General features: G+C 41.2%; 1 protein-coding gene across 5 annotated transcripts in view; it reads right to left on the bottom strand.

The window, feature by feature from the left end:
- abch1 (ATP-binding cassette, sub-family H, member 1) overlaps positions 1-18,813 on the bottom strand; it is a 41,519-nt gene that overhangs the window by 13,652 nt on the left and 9,054 nt on the right. For all 5 annotated transcript variants that reach the window (XM_079513284.1, XM_079513283.1, XM_079513287.1 and 2 more), the window contains 9 exons: positions 18,008-18,167; positions 15,374-15,528; positions 11,390-11,497; positions 10,749-10,842; positions 6,037-6,111; positions 5,365-5,557; positions 2,794-2,890; positions 1,496-1,664; positions 1,064-1,164 (listed from right to left, as the gene is read on the bottom strand). In XM_079513284.1, the coding sequence (XP_079369410.1) occupies positions 1,064-1,164; positions 1,496-1,664; positions 2,794-2,890; positions 5,365-5,557; positions 6,037-6,111; positions 10,749-10,842; positions 11,390-11,497; positions 15,374-15,528; positions 18,008-18,167 (1,152 nt within the window). The remainder of the gene's footprint in view (positions 1-1,063; positions 1,165-1,495; positions 1,665-2,793; positions 2,891-5,364; positions 5,558-6,036; positions 6,112-10,748; positions 10,843-11,389; positions 11,498-15,373; positions 15,529-18,007; positions 18,168-18,813) is intronic.

Raw genomic sequence — 18,813 nt, forward strand, 5'->3', positions numbered from 1 at the left:
ATTTTGTTTGTTTATATAAACTTGCACTCTTGGCTTGTCAACAGACTAAAATAGATAAGAACTGATTACTTTGCAATGCTGATGGTGATATCAATCAGCTAGATAACTGGTACACTGTCTGTCCGCATCTGAACGATGTCTATGTATTTATGGAGCCGGACTACACACATCCACTTATGGTGTATTGGCTCTCAGACCCCTGTTTCTAGTTCCATTTGTCCCTGTTGGCTAAGGGTCAATTCTTCTCATTGATGTCTGTCTCAAAGAAAATAAATGATAAGGAATGTGGACTGACTGTTCTCTTAAGTTTTGAATATACTATTTATAATATTTATTTTATAACAGCTCCCATATTGTGATACAAAATGCAGACTGCTTTGCCATTGGGTTTTCATCCTTTATATCAGAGGTTTTCAACAGGTGGTCCGTGGACCACTGGTGGTCCGTGAAGGTATTGCATGTGGTCCCTGACCATGCATTTAGTATGGTTTATCGACCACTAGCTGGGAAACGAACTAGTTCACTAAATGACCTGGTGATGTATGATGAGTTACTGGGAAGTCGGATGTCAAGAACTTCCACAGAAAGGGAGTTTGAATTTCAAGGGAAAGTGTACCGGATTGACTGGTTGAGTAGGAAATGTTCCCATATAATCAATCATGCAATCGCATGTGTCTGCTATCTATGAGTTTAATATAGAAGGTTAAGAGAACAAATTAACAAATTAAACAAAGCCACTTAACTGTCAATTTCAGACTTTTTTCAGTCTGAAATAATGGTCCCCACGTTGATTCTTAGTCAGGGTGGTGGTCCCTGGTTCATAATTAGTTGAAAACCCCTGCTTTATATAAGATGGCAGCCACTGGGAAACATGGGTTCAATCATGCTGCCATGTGACCCATTTATATTTGTAACTAGTTACAGTAGTTGAGCCACGCAAAGTGATGTTAAAACAATTGCAATGAGGCTAGCCGTTTGTCTGTTGCCGTATGTAACCTAGGTGGCCTTGTTTTACATTTACGGTAACACAGCATCATACAAAGCAGAGGAGACATTCTCTCACCTCTTAGTAAGGTAGCTGGTGAAGTTCTTGCCAAAGCCGATGACACCCCAGTATTCTCCATTATAAACCCCTGCGAAAGCCTCAGACTGGGACAAAGGCACCTGGAACGCAGAGGTACAACAGTCAAAAGTTGCCATAGCTAGATTGTACACAGCGAAATCCATAGTGTCAATGTAACTCTGATAACAAAAATATTGACCGCTACAGATTATTTTTACATTCCGAGTCAATCTTAGTGTATTTTATGTGTACAGCAGTGTGACATATTGACATGTATTACATGATATCATAATCATAAGATACATTTCAAATAACATAAGAAAGTGACAATTTTGACTATTTTAGAAAATAGCCCATCTACAAGCTCACAACGCCTTTGCACGGCCTGAAAAAGGTTGAGAACCACTGCTCTAACTACCTGTTCCACATTACCTGTTCCACGCTGGAGTTATCCAGGAAGGAGAGGAGATTTTTGCTGTAGGAAGAGTTGGAGGTTTCATTATTAACCACGGCCACCTGGATCCCCCTGGGGTCTCCACCGATACACAGACACATCAGAGAGATCTGGATGACTGGCAGCAAGAACTGGAAAGCCAAGGACCTGCACAAGACATTAAAGGACATTTACAACAAAATCCATAGTGCACAACATAACCGAATACTCTCGTCTCTGCGCCATTACATATTCCATCCGTTCTCTGTAAGACACACGGCGAGGAGTACAAATATATATATGTAGCAGCCCCCAGAGAGCCTGTGTCCCCGAGTAACCAAATACCACCACCATGCCTCTGAGGGTGGTGCTAATTGTTGGATATCTCTGTTCGTCATTGTGAGGGGGGTGATTCTGTGAGTCTCGTACAATGCCAGAAGCACCATCCAACAGTAGGTGTACAGTATGCTGCCAGTCCAGTGTGACTCAAGTCACGCCGTCATAGAAAGACCAGAAACGGAAGATCGGCAGTTCTGGTGTTCCCTGTGAATGAGCGCCCCTCACTTCACACGGGCGTGATTTTTTTAAAATCAAGGCTGCTGTATCGGAAAAGTACCAAACCATAACACCACTGTATATGACAATACACCGCTACTGCTGATCGTCCCATTGCCAGGCCCAGATCCTGGGGCCCTGACGGAAAAGGTGGAACAGTGACTCGGCCGCCTGACACAGCAGGCCTCTCCTATCATGACTGGAAGCTCCCATGCTTTTTGTAGTCTGTATGTTTAGGGCATGAAACTAGAACTAATCAAAACTGCTTCGACTGCTTCTCATTTATTTTGTCTTTGTCTATTTATTAGACTGCTATTCTTTATTAAACTGCTCACAAGTTTGTCAAAAGTAAACACATTCAGGCTGGATACTCACTGGATTACCCAATCTTATTCTGGAGGATCAAACCTAATCAAAGATGATGGAATACTAAATAATGGTGATGGAATACTAAATCAAGCTAAATATAGAACAAAGAATGATGTACTGTAAAGCTCCTTTAGGGGCGTTTTTGGGGTGGGAAAAATACTTAAAACAGAGATAATTGTTCTGAGGCTCTAAACCATACCCGGGGGTATGTGTACAAGGAATTGAAAGAATATCCACATGACCTGACCGAAGGGGGTGGTCATTCATCATTCCCCATATACATACAGAATTTGTTACGTTGTTACGCATACATAGGAATGTAGCTTGAACAAGTTTCTTTCTAGCCTTAAACAAAACATATCGCCATCCTCACCCTGGCATCCTCTTCATCCGCACTATGGTTTTGATCATCAAGGCTGAGATGTTCCTCCATTTTGGCAGCACGTGTCTGACTCGAACCTTCCAGTCCGCTGTACACAAACACAGTAGAATACAGTAGAATACAGCATCCCCAGGTGCAAGGTTCCAATCAGGCATTGTGTCTTACAGTATGTCCGTCTATCTATCGTCCACTCGACTGTAGGGCTGTCACCATTACAAATTACAAAAAATAATTGCGATTATATCAAATAATGATTAGGCAATTATGTAATAATATTGTGACAGGCCTACTTGACTGTCTAATCAAGTACATAATGCAGTAATGTAGGCTATTTACCCTCAAACTAAGAGTAACACATTACCTAGTTAATTTGCCTTCTAAGGCCTCATTCACACGTACCAAACACCAATCAAGTAAATGTTTGGTCGTTTTTTTGGGCCACCACAATGCTTTTCCAATGGGAGTCACATGGTTTGACCAAACATTTTTGTTTGATGAGGGGGGAGGGGCAGAACACCACCAGCAATCAGCAATCAAACACAAATGTTTGATCAAACAATGTGACTCCCATTGGAAAAGCATTGTGGTGGCCCAAAAAAAAAAAAACGACCAAACATTGCTTGATTGGTGTTTGGTACGTGTGAATGAGGCCTAGACCTACAATAATGGCCAACTAACCCAATTAGAAACAATTTGTCTTCTATACCGCCATTCCCCATACAGTAGGTAAACAAACTTCCTTGCATGTCCACTGTTATGAGTTGCCCATGTCTGTGTACTCCAACTTGAGATACAGTGTACTTGATATGTATTGTGTACTGCCTGTACTGTAGCATACTTTATAGATAGGCTACAAGAGACATCTCGGCGGCAGCAAGGTCAGCCTTGCTGCAGTAGGCACGTTCTTCTGTCTCATATCTTATTGTCACGTCATTATGATCCAGCACTATATATGTTTCCTGTTTGTGTAACAAACTTTGTGAACCTTAGCGTGATACTGTCTCGTGTCTCGTTAAGGTTCACAAAGTTTGTTACACAAACAGGAAACATATATAGTGCTGGATCATAATGACGTGATAATAAGATATGAGACAGAAGAACGTGCCTACTGCAGCAAGGCTGACCTTGCTGCCGCCGAGATGTCTCTCGTAGCCTATCTATAAAGTATGCTACAGTACAGGCAGTACACAATACATATCAAGTACACTGTATCTCAAGTTGGAGTACACAGACATGGGCAACTCATAACAGTGTTAACTCATAACATCCACCAGACAGGACTTTGAGAATAACACACCCAATGAAAGAACATATTAATTATATAACACACCCAATGAAAGAACATATTCATTATATAAAGTATACTCAGGCATGATAAACCTTTTTGGTGCATTGATCTACCTTGAAACTGAAAGACAAGTGCATTTGACCTTTTAAGGTCACTCAGTCACGGTCAACGGTCATGATATCACCTGAAGTGAATATTATGAAGAATGCTGCACACTAATTATGAAGAAGTCCAGTTTAAACACATTTAGCACATGCGTGCCTTCTTAGACCTACAATTATGCCAACTAACCCAATGAGAAACAATTTGTCTTCCTTACTGCCATTCCCCATACTATTTGTTTTTAATGAAGAATGCTGCACACAAATCCATCACTCATCCATATTAATCCAAATGAATGCCATTGAAAGAACTACAGTGTATATTAGAGGGATTTAATACCACAGTGAACACGAGAGATAGAAAAATGAGGAAGTAGGATATGTAGCACAGGTGTGGGAAAGAGAGAGGAAGCTGATGAGGGTAGACAAGGGGAAGAATGTGCAGCACGGTGGTTGGTGGTTTTGTGGTTTTAAGCCACGATGACACCCTTCTGACATAACTTGGAATAGTTTTCTTAAACTTTTAGTGTCCCACACCCCATTCAGGATTCAGGAACCAACAACCTTTTGGGGTTTTACCCTAGATATACCAGGTATATATCTAAATATACCAGTAGTTTAAAAGGTTAAAGTGGCCATGAGCCAGAGCTCCAAAATTGGAACGTTAATTATTAATTCAGTGGGCAAAACCATACCTATACTAAATTGATTATAGGTTCAATATAACTATATATAAGTACATTTATATATGTTAACCCTTCCACAGTAGTAGCTTTTTCATATTTTCAATTCTTTGCATATTTTCCTATATAATGCCTAATTTGCATATTTAAATGTACAATTTCAGAAAACTTGTAATACAATAAATCATTGTCTTCGTATAAGTAATCAACTGGGGAAGTTTCATGGTTTGGTGATAACTATTAATTACAATTTTACCTATTCACCTATCGTGTATAAACTGTAGATGAAAATAACAAAATGTGTGATAAATATGAAAAAGCTAAGGGTTATCATCCTATAAACAATTTAATATAGGTATGGTTTTGCCCACACAATTTGTAATTAACGTTTTTTTTGGGCTAACCCATGGACTAAGAACCGGGCCGGTTCAGCCCTGGTGGAAAAGGGGCCAGTGTGACCTGTGACTGATTGATCGTTGAAATAACCTACCTGAATATTTTGGCTCTTCCTCCACTGCTACCGTCCCAATCCCCAGGATTGGCCGACTCTCGTCACGCCCACTTTCAAATGACAGGCTGTTCTCTATGACTGTGCCCAGGTTGGGTCCCGGGGGACTGGGGGACTGTTTGGAAAGGACCTGGTCACTGGTCTCACACAGCTGCAGGAAGGCATGCTCCAGTGTCTGCAACAAGTGTTAAAGGAGCATTCAGTGATTTGGGTGATTTGGAAAACCACCCAGTCCGCCCCGGTAACAAAATGTGCACATGCACACTCTACAGTGGGGGGAAGTGCAACAGGCCAACAGCATGTGCACCAAGGCCCACCCCCAGTCGATCATGATTGGAGGAAGGCCCCTCTCATCCTGATTGGATGAAGGCTTTGCCACCCGCCACCAAAACTGAAACTAGGGTTTTTTGACCCCAGGGGCTCACTGGGGACAGGGAGGAACTCCTTATATGGTCAGCACACTCTATAGTAGGAAGGATTATCCAGAAAAAAATAAAAAATAAGTGATATTTGAATTAAGTAAAATCACTGAATATACCTTTAACATCGACCACCTTGATTAGTAGCATGATAATGTGGGCTTTGTCTCTGGGGGGGAAACATTTAAAAAAAAAGCTTCATGACAAAAGGAGATCTTTTTCAAGCGGTACTCACTGGTGCATTGTGCTGCTTCATCAAAGCATCTGGAGGTCCCTCTGCCAACAAATGTCCATTCCGCATGAGTCCCACCTGCAGGAATAACAGCAGGATCAGATGCAATGAGCTGATATAGGAGCTGTTTGGTATGCCTATACAATGGATGCCTGATAATCTTCAACCACTTAACAAAACAATCTACATGTTTGCAATGCATTTGTGATTCAACATACTGTGAGATTAATAACAGAGATACTGTGTTATTTTTGCTATTTAACATTTCTGAACATAATAATGACACGCCCCAAAATAGGGATGTCAGGCTGAAAGTGGTTAAACAACAATATCTGACAATGGAGATGTAGCCAAACAGAAAATGTAAAGGCATAACAAGCAAACAAAATGAGCAAAAGAGATGTTATGTTTGGAGATTTCTTTTGCTGATGATCAAGAAATGATGTGGTTTACAGTTTGAGTATGGCACACCAGTACAACCAGTCATTCCTCAGCAATGGTGTAAAGTATTGTTGTGCCCTACGTTAAACCAAGACACGGTTGGCATGCGTTGTATAGTCTCAAGTGCAACAAAACCAAACACACAGATGAAGCAAGCTTACTCAGCTTTCAGTTCCCTCCACACCTGAATGATTGTCATGTTATTATATAAATGGTTACCTAACCCATCATTTGGTCGCTAATTGGGAACATTATTTAGTCAGTTTTAGTACGCCTGTAAGACGTTTATTTAGTCAGCTTTAGACGCTTGTAAGACGAGTTTTACTTTGACACAGGAGGAGTAGATCTGCTGTCAGGATTCCAGTGCACAACACTCACTGGCACACAACCAAGATGTGTGAACCTTGTTTTGAACAGTGGAGTCACGAGGTTGCACAGACAAGAGGCTGGTTTCAGAAGGATATGTGTCACTGTGTCTTTGTCACATGGTCACCGTGTCTTTCTCTATTGTCTGCTGGCAGGTAGCCTCCCTGCACTAGAGCACCTGAACCCTTGTGTTCCCTAGGGCTTTATAATCCCATGCCTTAGGCTATTGGTCTTGCTCTCGCCACCAGGAAGGCATTTTGGTTTTGGGACGCATTTTGGTTCCAGCAGTATCCAACACTGCGGATTTGACTTGACGTTACTAAATTTACGCCAACGGTGGCGAATCAGAATCAGCTTTATTGTCATGTCACACACAAAGTAAAAAAGTGGGTGAAATTCGTTTTTGTGGATAGTTCCCATCATGTCCTTTTTCCAAGAAAAACAAAGAAAGGGAAGAAGACTTACAAGTAAAGGGTCTCAGATATTTCAAAGCTTGTTTCACAAACGGCACGGCCGTTGGGTCTCTATTAGCTTATAAGGGGTTTCAGATATTTACAAGCTTGTTTCACAAATGGCCGCCCTGGGACTGGAAGGTCGGGGTTCGATCCCCGGCCAGGTCATACCCAGAGCCTCCCTGCTTGGCACTCAGCATCAAGGGTTGGATTTAGGGTAAGTCCCTGCGACATACTAGCGTCATGTCCAGGGGGTGTACTTGTACATCATGTCCAGGGGGTGTACTTGTACATCATGTCCAGGGGGTGTACTTGTACATCATGTCCAGGGGGTGTACTTGTACATCATGTCCAGGGGGTGTACTTGTACATCAAGCTGCATCACGCTACAGAAACAGGAGATGACTCTGACTCATGGCTTGGGAAGGCTTACTTGCTTACTTTACTTACTCTGGGTTCTGCTTGCGTAATTTGTAGCTTGACAGAGGGTTGATTTATTTTCAAAGTCACAAGAACACACACACACACACACACACACACACACCACCGGTACACTGTAGGAAAACACACAAACTGTCTGGTGTCTTGTTTTCCACAAAAGAGATAATGATAATCATAAACATGCAGGAAGAGGGAGAGCATCTGTTATGACAGGTTGAATGTCTGCCTTTTGTCTTGTGTTTCATCTGTAGCTAATCCATCTAGTACCACAGCATGGCAAGCAGCATTGTGCGATTCTGTATAGCGTCCATTAAATAAAGATAATACGTTTTGTTCCAAAGCCCGGTCTGCCCGTCTCTCCAACTATTGAGAAAGTTACATAGTCATATGTAGTCATATATGTAAGAATCGAGATTAGGCCTATACAAACATATTCGTCTGACTAGTATACATATCTCTGCTGTCGGGCAGAAACCAGCTATTTCCAAAATATTAACTTTTCAGGAAATAAAAATATATATATATGTTTTTAGAACAACACAATACTGCCTCATCAAAGTTGTATGGTGACTTTATATAAATTGTCCGATACTTGAATGTGTCTTATCAAACTATCTCCAAGTTGGTTTGACAGACAGTTTTGATGGTCCAATGGAGTTAGGACTAGGTCATTGGTTCAATATTTGTAAAACCCACACACAGATGTAAAGGGTGTTCAATTGCACCGATGTATTAAAAATCACACCCGTGTGAACTGAGGTATTATATAGCCTGATCAGCTGTGGTCTGACGTAATGTCTGACGTAATGAAATCACACCCGTGTGAACTGGGTGACCATAGCAACCATGCTCATTTTTTGAGCACAGACAGACAGACACGTAAACTAACAAAGCCAGTTGTAGGAGTGGTTTACACCACTCAAAAAAAGAAAAAAATGATATACATAAAGAGAGAGAGAGTGAGATAACGTTGGGTTTCTTCCCGACAGTGACGATATGGTATATTCATATTCATTCTACTCAGTTACACACATAGTTACACACTATCTCTATAGTCATGTGTTCAAGACGGATCTGTCCGGTTCCATCCTAATTGGCTAACATTGGCTTTCAAAGTTTGCAGGATTGGCCCGTTTTGAACAAAAAGCCTCAAATCATGAACGCAGCGTGCAATTTACGTGAAATCTTTCACAGACTTTCCTACTAGGCTGAGGAATATATCCCACCCTTTTCACATTGGCCTGTTATAGCGCCACCAGGAGGCCACAACCTGACCTGCCCTGGTGGAGACCTGTGCCCCGAGGGGCACTTTATCTAGTTTGGTTTGCTTTGGTTTGTTTGGTTCTTGATACTCAGTCTATATCAGCGGCGTCAACTTTGGGAGTGCCTGAGGGCTTGGGCACCCACTGACACACACTTTCCTCGTACGCTGTAGTGTAACTTCCCCATAATTACAGCACTTTCTGTGCTGAATTCTTAACTCCTCCCAAGTAATCAACTAAGTGCAGGCTTATGTTTAACTATGTTAATTCCCATTAGGACTAATAGGACACTTAACTCGACTGCCCCGCAGGCACTGTATTACTGTGTAAAAATGAATTTAAAAAATGCAAATGTACTGTGACAGAAAATACCCATAAGGAGTGGGGCCTAAATTATATGATTATTAACAATGCTTAAGTAACAAGCAGATAATACAATGCATGAGCCATAATTGTAAAATTGTGTAACATTGTTATGCAAATAAAACCAAAAGTGTTGAAGCTTCTACATTTTTCAGTTTAACTTATGAATGACTTGTATGACTTTCTGAAAATACAAATGTGACTCAGAGGCTGAGGAATATATCCCACCCTTTTCACATTGGCCTGTTATAGCACCACCAACAGGTTGATTTTTGCAAAACACATTTTTGGAACGATGCTATGAGTGATCTGGCTCTGCATTTCCTCAACAAAATGAAGAGAATTGTTGCAAAAAACAAAAAAACAAAAAAACATGTTTATATTACTCCTAAACATTTTGCCAAACATCTCACACATGTGAAAGATTTCACGTAAATTGCATGCTGCGTTCATGATTTGAGGCTTTTGTTCAAAACAGGGCAATCTTGCAAACTGTGAAAGCCAATTATAGCCAAATAGGATGGAATATCGAACAGATCCGACTTGAGCACATGACCATAGAGATACTGTGTAACGATTTGTGAGATTTTTGGACAGAATCTGGAGGAGTAATATAAAAAAATGTGTTTTACAAAAGTCGGCCTCCTGGTGGCGCTATAAAAGGCAGATGCGGAAAATGCAGGTCGAAGGTTTGTCCTTGGCCTCTAGGGAGTGTGCATGCCAACGTTTCACGCAGATCGGTGCAGTTTTAGGTAAAAAATGTGAAAAGCTGCCTCATGGTGGCGCTATAACAGGCTGTTCTGGAAAATGTGGGGCAGAGGTTCATCGTTGGCATCCAGGGAGTGTGTGTGCAAAGTTTGGCATCGACCGGGTTAACGGTGCCGGAGATTAGCTGGTAACGGACGGACGGAAGGACGGACGGACACACGGACGGAGTGCAAAACATACTCTCTCCCCATGCCTTCGGCCTGGTGGAGACAACAATGGCATGGGGAAGTTGTCAAATTACCCATTGTTTGTAGGGGACCTCATCGTTGTGGTGATTCCCTGTGCAAGTGACTGTGTATGACTGTTTACTTTTGTGTGTGTGGGAGTCTGGGAGATGAGGCATCTGTGAGTCTGTGTGCTTGAAGTCTAAATTAAGCCTAAACCTTTTCATTTATTTTCAATGATTTTTTTAAAAACATATTACAGACAGTTGGTGTTTCTTTGGCCTACTGGCTGCATACACTGAGAGACAGACACAGACAGGACCCTTTCATAGAGGGCTAGACCAAATCTATCTAGCAGTTGTTTTCGTGTCGTACAACAAGGTATAAATTAGGCGCAAGTCTACACGTTTTCTTAATGAATGTGTGCATAAGTACGCATAAACTAGTGTGCAGCTCACCACATTGGCTTGTCTGGCCTCCTCTATGTAATGAGTGGTGATGATGACGGACACCTTTCCTGTCTTCACAATCTCCACCAGATGCTGCCAGATCCTACAAACACACAAAACAGTACTGGGTCACAATGCCATTATATGCCAATTTGTGGACAATTTAATAGAGGGATCGTGAGTGTCTATTGCTGGATATGAAATATCAATCTAGAACCAGCTATACTGGCTGCATCAATCTTGTACTGTAACTCTGTAACTGACCCACAGGAGCATTTGTAGAAAAGATAAAGGACCTTTAGAAAAGGGGCAAATTATAGTATATTATTAAATTAAATAATATAAATTAAGTATGAAGCAGCCAAGTAGGTCATTTGACTGGGCTTTGTTCTACTGTGGTCCTGTAACTCAAAGGGATTGGATCAAATGCTGCGTTTATGTCTAAGTGCAGGGTGACTAAGTATTAAGGATTATATACTGTACTCATAATAATAATAATAATTAGAAGCACATAATGTTTAGCTCCATATTAGTGTGTAGTTGATTAGCATGAATCAGAATTAGTTCAAACTAAGAGTAGGACCAAATGTACTGTATGATTTTGTATTGTGATGATGACCGACTGTGCGTGTGTCTGTGTTTACACATACCTGGACCTGAGCACAGGGTCCACTCCCACTGTGGGCTCATCAAGAATGAGTAGTTGTGGATTCTGCAGCAAGGCTGCTCCCAGAGAAACCCTCCGTTTCTGACCCCCACTGTAGAGCGCACACACACACACACACACACACACACACACACACACACACACACACACACACACACACACACACACACACACACACACACACACACACACACACACACACACACACACACACACACACACACACACACACACACACACACACACACACACACACACACACACACACACACACACACACACACACAGCATAAATGTATGTCTATGTACAGTATTCCAGGTGTACAGTACTTACTCTGCATGTTGTTCATAGATGCATGTGGAGTTGTAGACACATTCATACCACAACAGAAACAGGGTCAGCCATCCACCCAGAGGCTATACAGGGGTGAATATCTCCCATGCTTCTGTAATAATTGGTCTCCATAACAGAGACAAAACCGGCAAGACGAACCTGCCTGACAACAACGCCACGCGTAGTAGTGGCACATGGTGCTGTTGTCAGGCAGGACTGTTAGTATTATTGACTGTTAGACAGACATGATGAAAGCTCACATGAGTACTCTCAGTGGGAACAGAAAGGCCTTTGTGAGCAGATGGGACTCAGCCTGAGGGAACTGCACTCCGTGGGACTCAGCCTGAGTGAACTGCACTCTGTGGGGCTCACAGCGTGAGGATTTAAGGCTGATCACCATTTGCTACAAAACTGCCAAATTTTGCACAGATTTAGCTGATAAAGCATAATATTGACAGGCATATAATTTATTCTCCTCAACGTTTCACTTAAGGTTTATAACAAAACGACTTGTCACTATAGAGCGTCGCAGTCCCGCCTCCTACCCTGGACCAGGAAATGATTCTCCGTTCATTTTCCTCATAGACATTTCAGAAAGTATTTATTTAAAGACGTTTACACCGCGGACAAAGCCAACTCGAGTCGTGACAAATCATGACAACAAACAAAATGTTTTGGGCCGAACAAATAATTAGAAAGAAGAAAAAACGGCAGGTTACAACACTTTTTTTGTTGTTTTTCTTCTTTGTAATTATTTGTTTGGTCCAAAATATTGTTTGTGTTGTCATGAGTTGTCACGACTCGAGTTGGCTTTGTCCGCGGCGTAACCGTCTTTAAATAAATACTTTAAGAAATGTCTATGGGAAAAATGCATTGGGTTTCATTTCCTGGTCCAGGGTAGGAGGCGGGACTGCGACGCTCTATAGGGGTGCAACAGTTAACTGAGCTAATCGATTTAAGCGATCATATAAGAACATCTACTGTATAATAGTTTGCAAATAATAATAATTTTAATAATAATTTTGGGGGTCAAGACTCAAATGTGACACCTTGTGAACTTATAAATGTGCTATTTTTGTTATTTCTGTGAAACACTGTTGCATATAGTCGATTACTAAAACAATCTATTTGAATTTTTGCATCGATTTGTTGATATACATACATCCTGCGGTGGTTCTGAAGATTCACAGTATTTTAGTAATACCGGTAATCTTTTTTTTTTCTCATTCAATTTTTATTTTTATTTGTTTTCTGATCAAGGAAAAACTGAATCATTTTACAGTATACAAAATTGAACTCAAAACACTCACACGCTCGCGCGCATGCATGCACGCACACGCACACGCACCACAGAATAATCAACCCACAACACATCCATTACATCACCGGGTCAGTAAGTCTTTCAGGTCTGATATCAGGTCTGTCCACATTGAAATTGTGCCCTCTTGGGCCCGATTAATCCTTGCCGACGACAATTCCAGATAAGCAATGTCCAGAAAGCTTCGCAGCCAATGTGTTTTCGAAACATCATGTGGGGGCCGGTAATCATATTTGATGCAACTGTAACTTATTTCTATGACATTTCCTAAATTATCATTTCCAGGGCCCTTTTCCAGGGCCTGGAAATTGTATTTGCAACCCTGACATTAACCAAGACACAGAGCCATGTTCCTGGTGTGTGTGAGTATTTGTAGTCTGATCATGATTCTGACATGATTCTGAAGTTCACAGAATTAAACATTTCTGTCAGAAACTAAATGTATGGCTTCTGTGGTAGCTCAAACAGGGCATGTGCTAGCCATGTGACTGCGATATCCTGGGTTTGCATTTGACATGGTACACTTGCTCTCTTTCATTTTGTGGTTCTATTTCCTGATTTGATTGAATTGAAAGTGAACTTATGACACACCATGACGAAAGGCAACAGCAGCACTGAACACGATAACAGTGTACTGGTAAGCCATATAGATAAAGTCTGTTTAGTCAAGTGAAATGTCAGATTAGGGATTTTGACAGAACCTTGCATAACCCTTAACTGTCACTTTGACAGGACCAATGTTTCCTTGCCCCTCTCGTTTGTAATGCGGGAGCTGGCGAAAACTTCTGGGAACTGGAAAGATAACAATGTTTAGAAACCACAATGCCTAGAATGTCTTGCATAGCTGGCATGAGATTTGAACAAATTATTTTGTAAGGTTCTTGGTAGTCTCTCGAGACAGACTGTTAAAGGAAAAAGGAGGCCGCAGTTTTTCCTTTGATTTGCATGATTTGCATTTCCTTTGAATGGGCTTCTTGAAAACCCAGCTTGCGAGTTATGTCCACATAATTTAGATAGTTTTGTGGATCTCTCAGAAATATGCCAGTATGACTAGAGAAGAGAAGAGCAAGTTTGTGTGTGTCTGCGTGTGTGAGAGGCTTTAATTGACAGCAACACTAATATGACCATATGGTTCACTGCCCCTGTATGTCACCATGTCCTGGGAAAACAGTGGCTGACCTATACCACAAATGATTCACAGCACACAATACAAAGAAATGTTGTTCCAGTCCATGCAGCCATCCATACATCAGAGAGATGCTGGGGCTCCTCTCATCGTCGTATTACAGTATCTGTTTCAAACCGCTCAACAAGACACTGTAAAACAGCATCAACTAGAAAAAGCGCCCTTCTGGGCACAGGTCTCCACCAGGAGGATAGGACTGTGTGAGATGTTTGGCAAAATGTTTAGGAGTAATATAAACATGTTTTTTTGTTTGTTAGTTTTTTGCAACAATTTTCTTCATTTTGTTGAGGAAATGCAGAGTGCCTGGTGGCACTATAATAGGCCAATGTGAAAAGGGTGCCATTTCTTCATACGCCTTTAATGGCAATTGGATGATTTGAGGCATTTTGTTCCAAAAATGTGTGTTGCAAAAATCAACCTGTTGGTGGCGCTATAACAGGCCAATGTGAAAAGGGTTCCTCAGCCTAGTAAGAAAATGTGTGAAAGATTTCACGTCAATTGCATGCTGCGTTCATGATTTGAGGCTTTTGTTCAAAACGGGGCAATCTTGCAAACTGTGAAAGCCAATTATAGCCAATTAGGATGGAATATGAAATATCGGACAGATTCGACTTGAGCACATGACCATAGAGATACTGTGTAACGATTTGTGAGATTTTCGGACAGAATCTGGAGGAGTAATATAAAAAAATGTGTTTTACAAAAGTGGGCCTCCTGGTGGCGCTATAAAAGGCAGATGCGGAAAATGCAGGTCAAAGGTTTGTCCTTGGCCTCTAGGGAGTGTGCATGCAACGTTTCACGCAGATCGGTGCAGTTTTAGGTAAAAAATGTGAAAAGCTGCCTCATGGTGGCGCTATAACAGGCCGTTCTGGAAAATGTGGGGCAGAGGTTCATCGTTGGCATCCAGGGAGTGTGTGTGCAAAGTTTGGCAGTGACCGGGTTAACGGTGCCGGAGATTAGCTGGTAACAGACGGACGGAAGGACGGACACACGGACGGAGTGCAAAACATACTCTCTCTCCATGCATTCGGCCTGGTGGAGACAACTACAGTAAATACCTCAAATTGACAGATGTAACTCACTCCTTCAGGAACTCTATAAGGTTGGATGTTCAGTCCAGGTGCGTTACCTGAGATTTCGGACCAGCCTGTTCTTCTCAGGTAGATCCAGGAAGTCGATGAGGAAGTCCATGCGTGCCCGCGTGTCCTTGGACGTCAGGCCGTGGATACGGCCAAAGAAGGTCAAAGTGTCACTGATGGTGAATTCGTTGTACAGCGCCAGGTCCTACACAACACAGTAGTGGCGTTTCAATAGAGAGATACTGTATTGAAACATACAGTGGAGTTTTGAGTGTGGGGCGAGTGTGGGTGAAGGGTTTGAAACATTCAGATCTGTGTCACAAATCACATCTTATCACCTCTGCGAGGTATCAACAACATCAGAGAGAAGTGAGACCTATAAGGATACAAAAAACAAATTCATCTGTTATCTCTTGTTCCTTGTTCCTTGTTGTCTATGGGAGTGGAGTCTATTTTCAGCTCATGTGTTATTGTAGGCAATATGACTTCAAATCAATCTGACAATGAATTCAAACTTTTGCCTCGATTACGATTAATGAATGATTATTTTAAAGAATTGTGATGAACTGAATGAAGTATGATACAAGGTTAACAATTATTTGTACTATATATATTTTAATTATTATCCTTTGATATTATATAAAAAATACAAATCATTAAAGGAAATACTTTACAAAAACTCAACATTCACGTGGCTTAGCGTTCAACAAGCACGTTTCTGCATTGCAACATCAGGAAACATAAGCCAAGGGAACAGTTAGCTGCTATACAGCTGCAAATCAGGTACGCCCTGAGAACAGGTGACGAGTCAACTTACAGACCTCTTTCTATTCTAGGTCACAAACCACTTCCTATTGGTGGAGTTAGCCATGTGTGTTATTAGCAACACTCGATATCCAGTCGGACAGGACAGGGAAAACTGAAACCGAATGTAAGACATGATGCTGGTTCGATTCCCGCGCCCGGTGGATGCTTGCTGCACGTCACTCACCAATTCTCTCTTCACTGTGGACAATCAATAAAGCCATAACAAGGCACTTGGTGACACATTGCTCTAGTAGTCTAAGGCCTGGCTCACACCTTTACAACAGATTGATGTATAGCTGATGCATGAGACTTATTGACTGATGCAAGCTCACAATGCATTTCCAATGGGAGTCACATTGTTTCGAAAGTCGTACAACACAAATGTTGTGTCAAACCATGTGACTTCCATTGGAAATGCATTGGGGCAAGATGTAAACAAACCCTTTGTATACATCTAGCATGCATCAATGTTGTATGCTAGATGTAATTGTAAAGGTGTGAGTCAGGCCTTATGTATCTACTTCAGGGACAACTTTAGAAAGCTGTTGCAAGCAGCATGTTTAAAACTGTGCAACACACAGCATACTTACTCCTAAAATTGATCTAGTAAAAGTACACACATCTCAGCATTCATACGATGGGAATACCATGTGATAGTAGCACAATTGGACTACTTCAGCCATTTTAAATCTATCTTCTCATATAAATGGTCCCCACTAATGTTCATCTGTGTCTCTCAGAGGGCTATGAACACCTGCCTACCAGTGATATTGGTAATTTCAAAGAAGATATCAACTTTCTTCTTCTTCTTTACTAATGCAAGATCAATGCCTTAAAGGTGTAGGGAAACGGGAATGGTGGACATTTTATTTTGAATTTTCAGCCTGAAACGTTGGATCTGAAGTTTCTGAACCAATCAGAGCGTCACATCCCTCCAGGCTATGGGGTCTCAAAGTCTGTGACTTCCTGCACGTGAATTTAGTTTGTAAACAAAAGTGACAGGGAGACTGGGGAAAAGCCTGCAGATTATTTCTTTTTTTAAGGTTTTTTTTTGTGGCTTTCGCCTTTATTTTATATTTGTTATGGAGGGACAGACAGTAGACTGACAGGAAATGGGGAGAGAGATGGGGGGGTGACATGCAGTAAAGGCCGTCGGGATCGGGAGTCGAACCCGCGGCACACTGCCAGACTGGATTACCAGCCAAGATGCCTGGACCGCTGAGCCACGGCCCAGGCCAGCGGATTATTTCTAACCTATACACAACCTATATACATATTTTAGCGTGATGATTACGTTTAAAACAAGTAATACACTGTCTGGATGTCATCTTGAATTGGATTAAAAACGGAGTAGTTCTTTAATCAAAACCAGCTGTGGAATAGCACAATGAAGCATGGGAGAGAGCACTGGTGAGCTTCATTTTTATTGGCTTTTATTGATGTGCATCTCTACACGTCATCACGCAACACGTTTTCGTTTTCAGGAAGTAATTCAAAATATATTTTTATGGACTTTTGATATAAAAACACACAGAAATGTTATCCATTGTTAGGTATGCCCATATGATGACCACGGATATGGTCTAAAAGTGTGAAAAACCTATTTTTCATTTCACTACGCCTTTAATACAAAATAAAATAAAAGGTTTAATTCTTGTTTGAAATGACATTTGGCTGCCATAATAATTATTTTGTCTTTATTTTGTTGTTGTTCACTGACATTTTTGAAAGAACATTGTTTTCCGGAAGTGCATTCCAATGAATTAGTAATTCCTTATAGGTGTGCCAGGGGGAAAGCACAGAGTGTGTTACACTTCCGTGTAGTTTGTGAGCATTGTGATGCTAGGTATGTAATAAGTAATTCAGTGGTGGATTACCTGTGGCATATATCCCACCATCTTCCCTGGAACCTCATGACCTGGAAATGCAGGCGGCTTCCCCAACACAGTGATGTGACCGTGTGAGATCTTCAGAGTTCCCACAATGCATTTCAGCAGTGTCGTCTTCCCACATCCGCTTGGGCCCAGCAGACCATAGCTGCAAAAAAACAGATAAAAGCATTCGGCGGTTAAACAAATAGTACAACAAAAAAAAAGGTTTTAAATCATAGTTGAAGCCAGATAGCACACGTTTTCAAATGAGGGATATGAATATTAAACACATGTTCATCTAACAAATCACATTTACACTCAAAAGTGCATCCGATGCTCATTTCTGCAATGCATTAAAGCTGCTATACCGGGTATATTGCATGCATTCAATGTTGGCTTCATTGTCTCCTATTGTTGAGTATACAAACTGAATGATAAAGATACTGGCATTAGTGTAGGTAGGCCTATAATAGGCCTGGGCAAATTGGGCAATTAACCAAAAATATATCTAAGCCGATATAGCTGACTTAATGAAAGGTAATCGAATAATCAAGAAGCAGGTTTTTGTTTTGTTAAAGGACCACTTCACCACTTTTCAACGTATCTTCATATAATTGGTCCTCACTAATGGATAAAAAAAAAACACAATTTATTTTCTCATAGGAGGGCTGTGGGCAGTTCAGAAACTCTTCCACCAGTGACATCATCGTTAGGCAGATTTAAAAAGAAAAGAAAAAGATTTGTATTATCGTGAGAACGATGGCTTCCATTATCTCATTGCAACTTTTTAGGAATAGAAAGCCTGCAGTTTC

This window comes from Electrona antarctica (genome assembly GCF_951216825.1).
Source record: "Electrona antarctica genome assembly, chromosome: 10".
NCBI classification, from domain to species: Eukaryota; Metazoa; Chordata; class Actinopteri; order Myctophiformes; family Myctophidae; genus Electrona; species Electrona antarctica.